Here is a 12,862-nt window from a genome sequence, read left to right as displayed (position 1 = left end):
CAGAGCTCAGGAAAGAACGAAGAGCCATAAAACCTGGATAGCACGTACGAGAGCACCAGAGTGCTCTGATCATAAAACATAATTATTATATCACGAGTCAGTCTAAAGATCAAAAACAGATACAGAATTAAAAACCCACAGTTTGCCTACATACTTGGATAAGTTTGGATGTCTACCGGCTCTTTGTGCAGGTCATCTAACCAACAGTTCCCTAGGTTGGAACTGATGGATGAAGGCCACATTCCCTCTTTGTGGACTTCAAGTTCTAGTTCTTTTCTTAAATCAAGGAAAGTCATTGAGATTGCCACTGTAGATGGGCCTATGAGCACCTGCTGACTCACATTAACTAAATTTACCTACTTGTGTATCACAGTAGTCACTTAAGACATTAAGTGGGAAAAGCAACTTCTACCTGGACTGCATTCTGATATTTAAAAAAATATAAAGCATGATGTCCCTGCAAACAGGCTGGTCCAGTGGTTCAGGCTGCAACAAAGTGACATGGGGAATCTGGATTTGGATCCCCCCCATCGCTTGGAACTGGTCCAGACTGGGCATGTCACAGAGGTGGTGTGGGAGGGGGTAAAGGTCACTACTGGGGTGCCCCCCCCCCTCGGCTTATATGTGGTGCTGAGGGCTGGGCTGGCAAACATATCCTGTCAAACACCACCTCCTCCCCAGCATGTATAGTTAGAAATTCAATTATTACTCACAGACTCATCCCTGGCAGTAGGCGGCCAACCTTCCCACAACTGATGGCGAACGGGGATACTTGTAAGATCATATACATTTCGTTTTACCTGTAAGAAAGAAAACAGTTAATTTAAAAATATGTTTTTACAAAGTACTCCGAAGCATGTAGTGAACGAAAATGAATCGGTGGATGTGACTGGCCGGTTCATCCAGCTTGCGTCTACCACCTATCAGGATATAAACTTGGGACATGCGAGTCCAATTCAGGACCATAATCCATTTCTGCCAGCATTTTCACATTATCTTTAAGACAACTCCCAAACACTTTGAAAGAAAGAAAGAAAATACACAATCCCACCATTCTGCTTTCGGATTTACAGAATGAGGATCATACATTCATGGTGACCTCCTCCTTTTTCTTTATGCAAAAGCCCAAAATAAAAGGTGACCTGCTCACAATGTCGCACAACCCAGAAGCCCTTGTCACCATTGGTTACAAATCCCATGCTCATGACCCTATATGTGAAGGCACTGATTTACTGAGAACAAAACAGAAGGTTTGTAAACCTCTAGTGCTAACCAGCGTAACCTGTACCGGGGTCCTTCTAACCCCGTTTTGAAATCAGCACTGAACAGGTTCACCATCCGGAGCTGCTGAATGTAAATTTCATTAAATCTTTCAAAAAATGAAGATGGCAAAGCCTCTTTTCTCTGCAATATGTGGCAAAATCAAAGACAAAGACTGAAGACACTTTAATTTATAAATCACTAAGCTACATAATTAGGAAAATGTTAAGACCCGTGCGTGAACGCACACGTATGGGTTTGCCAGCGCGCACACACGGATGCAGCGCCTTATAGAACAGACTATATGTGCCTACCCGTGCACATGACTTTATATTGACAGCACAAATGCCGACTCGAGTGGCTAAGGGGGGGAATTTTAGTGGCTACAGGCGCCGACGCAATTACGAGTTTCCCCAGTTAAGGAGAGGACTTCCTAAACCCCCCCTAGCTGACTTGCCTCCCTTTTACCCCCGACCCTTAAAACCCTGCTGACTGCCTAGTTTTTATTTTATTACCTACAAGCTGTCCACAGCAGAAATAAACTTACATGGTAGGGGACCCCGACGCCCGCTTGTGTGCGTAAATACTTACAGACTCTGCTCCCCCAACTCCCCGCCCCCTTTTTGGACTTTTTATTTTGTGCGCGTACCAGGAATTATGCACGGACTTGCGCGGCTTTTAAAATCTGTGCGGTGCTTGCCGAGTCACGTGCATATCTCCCTGCTTTGGCACACGCAGTGCTTTTAAAATCCGCCAGAATATTAACAACAGAAATTAATATAAAATAAAATAGAACATAAAACATTAAACAGAATAAATCTGAAGGCCTTGATAATCCACAAACAGGTCTGGCTGTGGAGCTGCAGCGGCCAGAGAAGCAGCCCAGGCTGCTGCACGGCCCATCCTATAGCAGAAGCAGCAGCCCAGAGTGGCTGAAAATGAGGCCCTGGCCGGCGTGTGTGTGTGTGTGTGTGAGTGAGAGAGAAAGCGCCTTCTCGTCTGCATGTGTGTGTGAGAGAGCACCTTCTCGTCTGCATGTGTGTATGTGTGTGTGAGAGAGCGCCTTCTCATCTGCATGTGTGTGTGAGAGAGCGCCTTCTCGTCTGCATGCGTGTATGTGTGTGTGAGAGAGCGCCTTCTCGTCTGCATGTGTGTGTGAGAGAGCGCCTTCTCGTCTGCATGCATGTATGTGTGTGTGAGAGAGCACCTTCTCGTCTGCATGTGTGTGCGCAAGCATGTGGGGAATGTTTTAGGTAATGAACATGTGTAAGTGTGTCAGTGTGAGAGAGAGAAAGCATAAAGTTTGTGTAACCACCCTCCCCCCAATTCACAACGTTCCCAGGGTGACTAACCATGAAAAGATCCCAAACCATGGGGGACCTGAAAGCAAATAATTCCAGTTTGGAAGATTTTAGAGCACACATGAAAGAGAAGAATGGAGCTTTAAAAAATTTCAAAGCTGAATACTTCTTTGGCAGCCAAAATTAAAACCAAACTAATAATTGCAAGTTTTAAGAGCACTATGAAACATAATAATAAAGCACTGGCACTAGCTCTGAGTGCAGAAATGTTGATGTCTCAGAAGTTAGCAACTGAGAAAATGTTTCTTCAGAAATACACGAACATACTACATTTTCAAAATTCCCTGCTTCATGAAAACTTAAATATTGTGAATAAAACCCTTAAGGAAATGCATACATCTACAAATACCAAATTCACAGCTATTAAAATCAGAAGCTCTATTGAGAACTGTCCAGATATTCTTTCATTGACAAATAACCAAAGAAGCTGTGAAACAGTGAAGGGTCTTGGAATGATGATCAAGTCTACTCTGGTTCTTGGAGTCATTAGATTGTGGGAAAAATATTCAAGAGATGAATGAAATATCCCAGACAGAAGACTAGGTCAATGCTATAAATAAAGAAGGTTGGTTATGTCTGGAACAAAGTTTGAACAATTACTTAGTGACTGACCTACTTAACATCCAGCCTTCAGGGACAGATTACAAAATCATGGGATGATTGTAAAAATCTGAACTATTATGTAACACAAAGGAAAAAATGTTCAGCGATGTCTAGGTCAAGCATTCGATCTCTCACAGTGGATTCCCTTAAGACATTCTAATCAAGAGCAAGTAAAGACAGTAACTATGAACAAGACTGAGGATTCTTGGGTTAGCATGATATTGGATTTTAAGCCTTCCTTGCTGGACACTGCTATTCAACCAACTTAAACACCTGTAGCCTGAAGAAACTGTATGCAATACTGAAATGGATTTAACAGCTAGTAAGCTAGGTACAATAGTTACAGTGGCATCAAAGGCCAAAACTAAAGGCAAAAAAGCCCAAACTGGTGAAACATCAAAATGTGATGGAAGAGTTCTGAGGAAAATGAAATACTCAACTTCCGACAAGTAGCGTTCTGAGAAGACTAAAACCAATCTGAAAAAAATAACTTGATTTTCATACAGAAGACAACCATCGTTTTAAAACAAAATCTAAGCCTAATGAATCAGTAAACTAAACATTACAAAAGGACAGTGAACAAAATACAGAACATTCAGAATATAGTTATGAAGAGAAAGATTGCAGAAGAACACACGTGGTTAGTGTAACCCATCCAACTGAACAAGAACAAAATGAGTATTTTAAGGGGTAACCAACAAAAGATTCAGTAATTGACCATCATCAAAACATGGATGATTGATCTGAAAATCCAGGCTTATCAAACTACGATATCCCATTAGACAGTTACAATTTTCAAAGTTTATCCTGTAGTAAAACCAGTCAAATCCCATTACTTGAAAACTTACAGGAGGATATTTCCAGTATAATGGAAAAGAAAAATAAAAAGCAAACAAGCAGACCTCAAATTTCTTCAGAAACAAGAAAAATCAGTGGATAGTAAAGGAAATATGCTAAATTCAGAAAGCTTTAAAAATCTTGAAATAAGCACATATAACTGAGTGCCTGAATAAACAAAAGAGTAAAACTGGGCTTGTTCCAGTGAGAATGAACTTTGTGTTCAGAACATTGCATGTGATGAATTTTCAGTTATTCAGGAAGTTGTTAAAAAGAAGCAGTCCTCATTGGTCAGCATCAACAACGTATCTGCAAAACATCAAAGGGATACTTGAATTGAAGACGATCCGGTCTTCTCTAGAACACCTGTTTTGGAAGATGTTGCACAACCTTTAAAAGAATTTAATTTTGACAATGAACCAGACCCCATTTTGAAACCAGTATCTGTAGTACCAATTTTGAAAGGTAGCCTTTCAAAACCTAAAAGGGGACCTTACTTTGTATATACACCAAGCCTTTCTATGGAACCTGTTTTGGAAGATGATGTTGCAAAATCAAAAACTAAGTCTAGTTTCTGCTGAGCTTCTTCCAAACAAGAACACTATATGAAGGGGTGGCATGGGTGTGAGCCCTTTGTGCTGCAGTGTAGTTGACGCAGCTCATAGGTGAACCTACAAGGCCTATGCCAGCAGCTGGCAAATGCACACTGTAGTGGGGCAGGCTGGAGCTTCACCTATACCAGCAGTCTCCCTTGCAGGTTGAGCCCTTTGGTCCAGATGGCCAGAGGGTCTTCGATGGGTCCCTAGGGCGGTAGCTAGAGCAAGAGTCCAATGGCATAGCAGGGTCAGGGCAGGCAGCAGACAAGGATGGTCAGGTCTAGGCAAGGGGTCAGATCCAGACAATTACTTAATTGTGGCCAGATCTGGAAGTCAGGCCCAGCGGCGGATTCCCGATGAAGACCGGCCCGGGGATTCGCCACCCAGGCCGGCCTAGGAAATACCACGTGGTCTGCCGAGCACGGCTCTGTCACGGCCGCGCTCGGCAGACCACGTGACTAGCGCGACCGGCCCACTGGGGGTTGCCCGATCCTCCGATAGGCCAATCCGCCCCTGGGTCAGGCCAAAGGTGGAGGACAACATATGGAAGCCACTGGATGAGATGGGCAATACAAGGCAATGCTGAACAAGGAAGGTAGGACGAGACAAGGCTAGATGAAGCAAGACTGTAGCGGCAAGGCAGGATGAAGAATCAGGAAACAAGACACAGGAACCAGGAAATCAAACTAAGGCATGAGACCTGTTGCTGAGGCCAGGTAATGCTGCAAAGCCCTTGCTTAAATAGGCTGGTCAGAGGGCGCTGCTCAGTGTTTCCCACCACGAGGCCTACATAATGCATGAGGGAGTGATGGCTGGTGGCTTTTGGGGCAGAGAACTGCACACTGACTGCGGAACAGGTCCAGCCACGTTCGGGATGAGTGAAGTGGCTCACAGGGCCTTCCCATGAGCTGCCGAATGTAACACACTGAAGTCGAGGACAAACTATCCAGAGACAAAAGTGTAGATAAAGAATGGATTAGATCTTTAAATAAGACAGTTGAATGAACTGATTGATGCAAGGTTGTACTTCCAAAGCAAGAAAAACAAAGACTCTTGTTCTTCCAGAAGAATGTACAGATTTTATTTATTTTTATTTTTAATTTTTATATACCGACATTCTTACATCCAATGTAAATCATACAGATGATAACCAAAAATATACTGAGTCTGATCGGGGTGATTCAGATAAATCTGTGCTGTGAATATAAAATTAGAACAGGGTTTTGAGTAATGCAATCCTATGTATATATATTATTACCAATCCTCTTGTTATTTCATAGCTTAAGATTTGTTAGTTGCTCTATATTCTTCCGCTCTGTCTGACTCTTGTTACAATTACTAGTATTCGCCCACTCCCCCACCCATGTTTATTGTATTTTCCATCTTTCAGTTCTAATGTAAACCGGCATGACGTTGCACACTAATGTCGGTATATAAAAGTTTCAAATAAATAAATAAATGTGATAATAAACACTGAGCCCAGTGAATTTGGATATATTGACATGGAAAACGCAGATATTATTGAATTATCAGCTATGTCCAGTAATAAGTCATCCTGTAATCTGATAAAGCATTTAACGGAGAGTACGACAGCCTTACAACCATAACAGTGTAGACCCCTCTCCTGTGTTGATGAGCTTAAATACTGCTAGGAAACAAGAATCTCATGGAAATGAGTTGAAAAAAAGCAGACTCTCTTACCAAGGATCTCACTCACATGGCAAATACTCCAGGAACAATGTATTTATTTATTAGCATTTTTTAATCGCTTCACCATAAGCAAAGCACTACAAGATTTGACACAGTTTTGGTGTTATTACTGCCTCCCCTGAAACCCGGATAGAGACAGAAGATGATCATGCACAAAGAGGACAGAGACAGCATGCCCCTGTTAAGTACAAAGAATCACATTCAGGAAAAGTGTTGTGACATGGAGACAAATTCACAAGCACCAAACTCCTGAGCTCACCAATTTAGAAAGAAAAAAAAGAGAGAGAGGGGAAGTTAGGAAAAAGGCCAAAGCAGAAAATGAATTGTTCTTTTACTGAGCCCGGCTATAGAACGAGCAGCAAGTTTCTACTTGGGCAATCGTCTCGGAGGTAAGGATTCTAACATAGGTCTTGGCATGCTACATAACTGAGTTTGGCTAAAATCTTTTAATTTGCTTTGTATAAAAGTGTTAATGTCTGAACATTAGAGAAAAGTGTATTTTTTTTATTAAATTGCAATTTGTTCTCAAATAAAATATTTTGCTTTTCATGAAAAATAAAAATAGAATAAAACCAATGACAAAACAATTAAACCAGGACCAATTAACCAGTAAATACTATTTGCAACAGCCTAAATATCTCCAGTATTAAACTGAGGCAAGGTTACAAATGCCTGCCTGGTGTTTAAGGCTAGCTGGCAAACGCTTTCTGATAAGTCATCATACATAACTGTTCTGGCAATGCCTTCCACGATATAGGACCGGCAACTAAATATTAAACAGAATTGAACCATTATGGGACGGAGAGGGCTGGGGGGGTGGGGAGGGCTGGTTAAGATTTTAAAGGCTGCAAAATTAAAATCTATCGAAACAATTGGTGGGAGGAGGGAAGGCAGATAACGGAAAAATGTTAACGTGGGCGCTGGCTGGAATGGGTAATTTTGCCTTTTGCCATTACTTTTGTTTCATAGCCTGAATGGCTTTTCTTTTCTTAACCCCCGCTCTATCCCATTATTTGTGGGCTAAGTGAAAATGTACATTGTTATTTTTTCCTCTTTTTTTCTATGTATTTTCTTGTTTATTAGTATTGGAAGATATGCTTCTATTTCTGTTTCAAGCGTATGCTTGTATAATTGGAACTTGTAAATAAAAACTTTAAAAAAAATCTTATCCTTTACTCTTCTGATATTCACTACCAGATTTTCCTCACAATTGGAAATGTATCTGTTTTACTGATGACACCCTGCCCCTTTGTATTCTTTGATTCCCCTCTCTGAAATATGCTGCAGGGGTGATTAACACCATTTGGGTGGCCAAATATTGGCCAAGCAAGTCAAGAATGTTTGCAAGAACTAGGAGGCACTCCATGAAGTTAGCAAGTAGCACATTTAAGACTAATCGGAGAAAATTCTCTCTCACTCAATGCACAATTAAGTTCTGGAATTCATTGCCAGAGGATGTGGTTACAGCAGTTAATGTAGTTGGGTTTAAAAAAGGTTTGGATAGGTTCCTGGCGGAGAAGTCCATATACTGCAGTTAATCAATAAGTAATAGCCATTGCTTGTTACCAGCATTAGTAGCCTGGGTTCTATTTCATGTTTGGGTACTTGCCAGGTACTTGTGGCCTGGATTGGTCACTGTTGCAAACAGGATACTGGGCTTTGATGGACCTGTGGTCTGACCCAGTATGGCATCTCTTATGTTCTTATGCCTACGAACTCCTCTTCTTGCCTAGCCTCCGTACCACCCAGCCTTGCCTTCCCCTTCATTCTGTCCTTGCATCTGCTCCCTGGCCCTGCTTTTCCCTCGGCCCTGCCAGACATAGTTTCTGTTCTCTGCTTTGTCCTCTCCCTTTCCTTGCCCTTTGGACCAATCTCCCTTGCTTGACCTTGGTTGAACGCTGCCTGTCCCGACCTCTGCATGGATTCCATCTGTGCCCGAACGCCGTCTCCCCGGCCTTCCGCCTGAAACCAACTTTGCTTGTACGCTGCCTGCCCTAACACTTGGCTTGCCACTGGAGCTCCTCCACTCAGCAGGATCTCGCTGAGTGGAGGGCCTGCCAGCCCTCAAACCCAAGAGCTCAACTTGCGGGGAAAGGGGTTGGTAAAGGTAAAGCCCAGTTCTTGCACCCAAGTGCATCCGCCTAGTAAGAGCATGGGCCTAGTTGGTTCGCCTACTAGGCAGAGTCAATCTCACCTCAGTACTAAATGGCTCATCGACTGACGTACGGTAAGAAGTACAGAACTGGTTCTAACTGCAACTATAATCTTCCATCACCTGCACATCTCTGCAATTTTGGGGGTTTTTTTTTGCCCAAATACTGTTACACTGTATTTGGGCAATGAAAATTATTTTCAGATACTGGTATATTAAAGACAGAATCCTATGGTACTGTATTTCAGGATTTCATTTTTAATGACTCAAACAAAAAATGAAAGCTCCTACCAAATATTTCAAGAATTTATACCAAAGAAAAAGGCAAGGTAAATGTATGAAGAGGTAGCCTAGATTTTGGAGGTACTGCTGCTTTAATTACTGCATTCTGTATTGCATTACAATCCACCATGAGCAAACACACGCAAGTCCTCTGAAATGAGACAGGGAAATATGAGCAATGGAAAAAGCTGGGAATTCAATCTGTTTTTCTCACTCCATCCTTTACACCTGTGAAACACCAAGGGCTGGACAGTCCCTTTGATTTCATCTGTGTAATGAGGGCTAAAGGCCTGGAGATTAGCGCCAATCCCCACTTAATTTGAGCACGCAGATTTCTTCCAGTGTTTGTTGACAGCAGGCCAACCCACAAAGCAGTATGTATTTCAGAGTCATATCAGTGTTAACAGTTAACATTACCCAGCCGCAAGGCATCATGTCCCATCCAAAACAGAACTATACTCGTTAGTGCTCGTTTTAATATTCGTTTAAGATGCCATTAAAAAAACGAACAAAAAAAAAAAAGAAATATACTGAGTCAGTAGCCTTTTAAAATATAGTTTCCAGGCCATGAGAGTTTACACAAACTTAAAAGCAAGCATTATGCACAACTACATGATGACAGTTAAAGCAATCCACCGATCAATCCTTGTGTTCTAAACCTTAAAGCCATATGCTGAAATGAACAGTATTTGCCTGCATTCATTAACTCGTCTGCAACTCCACTGATTTCAATAACATTCCACTGCTATTCTAAGCTTGAAAGGCATGGCCTTGTTATAGTGTTATGTTGGTATAAAGCACAATGCCAGACTGATGTGCTGAACAAAATGTGATCAAAGTTGAAGCAATTTTAACCGCTGCACAAGTATTCTACCACATTATTCTACCAGATGGACATCTGTTGCGCAACTTGTCACAGAATAAACTCGTTATTCTAGGAAGACCATGCCTGGGAGGCTACCATGCACAGTATCTTAGGCATTGTTTGATGAAACCAACAGCTGGAGCTAACTCCGGGAGACTCTTTTGAAGAGAAGCTTGATCTATTTTGCTCCAAGCTAAAACTGTTTTTCAACAATTCTGCTATTTGGGGCTGAAACAAAGTGTATGCACCTTATATCTTCATCAAAAACTCCAATTAGAAAGGACAAGTCAAAGATATCTGGAGTCTGAACAACGTGCTATGAATTCTGCTACCCAGTCCTTGGCTTTAGCTTGGCAGAGCTTTCTTCCTAGAAAAACTAGCTCTGCAACTAAGATGAGTTGGTGTCTGAGTACATCAGCGGTTAAATCCAGTTCTACGACAAGCCTCTCACCCAGGGGCCCTTACTGACCCTGAAAAGAGTGGGAGCAGAAGCCCCAGATTCATTCCATCAAGGTCCGCTTCTCTAAGCTTGCTATTTTTGCAACTTTAACTTGGGGAATTCTTCCCCAGAAATCACATCCCGTTGCAATAGGTCAACCTTGTGTCATCTATTCTCCGGCCAGGAAAATATTAGTAGGGCTGCCAAGAAGCAGAAGCATGGCCATTACAAACATAGGAAAAGAAATGCCTGTTTATACCAAGTGACAGACCTCCTTTCCAGATGTGTCTGAAATATATTTCGTTGGTGTAGGTGCACTGTCTTTCAGTTTTATAGAGGGAAGGTAACCTTCAAACCGGTGCGTGGGCACGTGTGTGCAATCGTCAGCCTGCGTCTAGGGACGCAGCTATTTTATAAACTTGCATGCATGTTATAAAACAGCCTGGCCATGGGCACGTGTGCGCCAAATTTTAAGTGGGCTCGCGCATGAGCACCCAAATCCTGCGTCTACTGCGTAAGTCGGGGGATTTTAAAAGGGGTGCACGCCGAAGCTATTCCAAGTTCCTCAGTTCGCCCAATTAAGAGCTAGTTTAATAGCCTTCACTCCCCCCACTTAGCCAGTTAAAAGCCCGCAGATCTGCCTATTTATCTTTAGCAGAAGAAACGTTACACGGCAGGGGGTCTTGGCGTGCACCGGACAGCAGAGGTATTTACGAGCCCATCTCGGGTTCATGCCTGAAACACCCATGCCCTGCCCAGACCATGCTCCGTCCCTTTTTGAACATTTTCAAGATGTGCACACTCCGGGAGATACACGCACATCTTGGCGACTTTTAAAATCTACTCAACGTGCGCAAGCCCATCATATTCACGCATCAGGCTTTTAAAATTCACCTTTTAATTATAGAGCATAAAAACAATTTTCTATCCAGTAAAGAGAACATTTTCAACATTACTTTCTTTGAAGCAGATAATCACAGATGTAACATTTCAAGAGCGTTTTCACTTTTCTCTCTCTATAAAGTTTTCCTTCTTCGAAAAGCTCCCTTTCTAGTGTAACTACCGTCCCTCTGTTAAACAGGCTTGTCCAGTCGAGACTCGTTCTCAGGCCTTTCCCATTATGGGACCACTGCCATGTGAACTGAGGCATATTATGGACATTAAAAGCTGAATTTTAAAAGTCCTGTGTGCACAGAATCGGGGAGATGTGTGTGGTTAGGCCACGCGTGCACAAATTTTCGCAGGCCCGCGCATATCTTCCAGAATGCGCATTGGAAGGGCTACCTGATAAAGGGGTGGGCCAGGACAGCACCATTAGGTGCTGAAGCACGCATTGGGATCCCACCGGCCCGTGCAACCTGCTGCTGCTCCAGAAAGCAGGTAAATTGTAAAACAAAAAAAAAATAAAAAAGAAGGATAGTTAGTGGGGTTTTAGGGGTCGGGGCTAGTAGGTTAGGTAGGGAGGGAATAGGGCCTATCGCGATGCTGCGTGCATCTACTGAAATCCCGGGCACTCACGCACGCTGATATAAAATTGCGTGTGTGGGTGGTGGATTTTATAACATGCGGGCTTCAACACAATGTTATAAAACCACCTAGTCCATGTGTGCACGCCAGCAACCGTGCGCATATGGATGCGCGCGCGCAGGTTCGAATGTCACCGTCTAAGGATTTCAGAAAACAATTAAAGGCCTTTTTGTTTCAGAAGGTTTTTGTACATTTATGAATATAAGGCAAAGTGTTTTTTTCTTTTACGATTTTATTCTATTATACTTTTTTGCAGGTTTCATTGTTTTTGTATTGTTTTTTTATGCTTCGATTCAAACAAATTCAGAGATTTTGGACTCAGAAGATGTGTGGTGCTGTTTTTTCCTGAAGCAAACAGTGAAATGCTGGCCAACGTCTTACGTGTTCAGAAGAATTCCTTCTAAGATAAGTTTTTATTATATACAGATTGTTTTTAAAGTGTCTTTTGATTACTAAAGTGTGCTGGGAGATTTCTTTTTACAATCAATGACTGAAAAGACATGTATGCTTTAACTGCTTGTCAGTAGTGGCATATTCAAGTATCTGAGGTCTTTTCCTCCCATGAATCCAATTTATCTCAGTACTGACAAAGCTTTGAAGTGAAGAAGTTTTGTGTGTGGAATTATATTTATGTTACAATGTAAACGGCTTAGTACAACTGGTTTGCTTATGGAGTCTAAAAGACAATCAAACAAGTAAAATAAATATCAGCCATTTTTTCATATGAAGGCTGTTTGGAAGGCAGGGGGTTCAATCTAAAGCAGTGCAATTTTAAAATGCTGGTACACTGCAGCTACGCAGCCATCTTTGGTCTTCTGAGGCATCAACCAAAGCATTTCCTCGCAGAAAAAGTGGTGGATGCATGAAATAGCCGCCCAGTGGATGTGATGGAAGCAAATCCAAGAAAAAATGGGACAAACACAGGAAATGCCCATTTGTAGCAAAATGAAGGAGATGCCCAAGCTCAGGTAATCTCTGTGGCAGAAAGGGCAAATGTACAATTACACAATCCCTGCAGTCATTGTCTGCCATTATTTTATTAAGAACATAAGAACATGCCATGCTGGGTCAGACCAAGGGTCCATCAAGCCCAGCATCCTGTTTCCAACAGAGGCCAAACCAGGCCACAAGAACCTCGAAATCACCCAAACACGAAGATCATCTCATGCTAAGTAAACTTGATTAATAGCTGTTAGTGGACTTCTCCTCCAAGAACTTATCCAAACCTTT

At 42.2% G+C, this 12,862-nt stretch overlaps 1 protein-coding gene across 3 annotated transcripts in view; it reads right to left on the bottom strand.

The window, feature by feature from the left end:
- Window positions 1-12,862, bottom strand: part of FAF1 (Fas associated factor 1) — a 460,794-nt gene that overhangs the window by 231,308 nt on the left and 216,624 nt on the right. For all 3 annotated transcript variants that reach the window (XM_029618481.1, XM_029618482.1, XM_029618483.1), the window contains one exon: window positions 714-800. In XM_029618481.1, the coding sequence (XP_029474341.1) occupies window positions 714-800 (87 nt within the window). The remainder of the gene's footprint in view (window positions 1-713; window positions 801-12,862) is intronic.

This window comes from Rhinatrema bivittatum, chromosome 10 (assembly GCF_901001135.1).
Source record: "Rhinatrema bivittatum chromosome 10, aRhiBiv1.1, whole genome shotgun sequence".
Lineage (NCBI taxonomy): Eukaryota > Metazoa > Chordata > Amphibia > Gymnophiona > Rhinatrematidae > Rhinatrema > Rhinatrema bivittatum.
The sequence above is the reverse complement of the archived record's forward strand: the minus strand, read 5'-3'. Positions and strand labels throughout refer to the sequence as shown.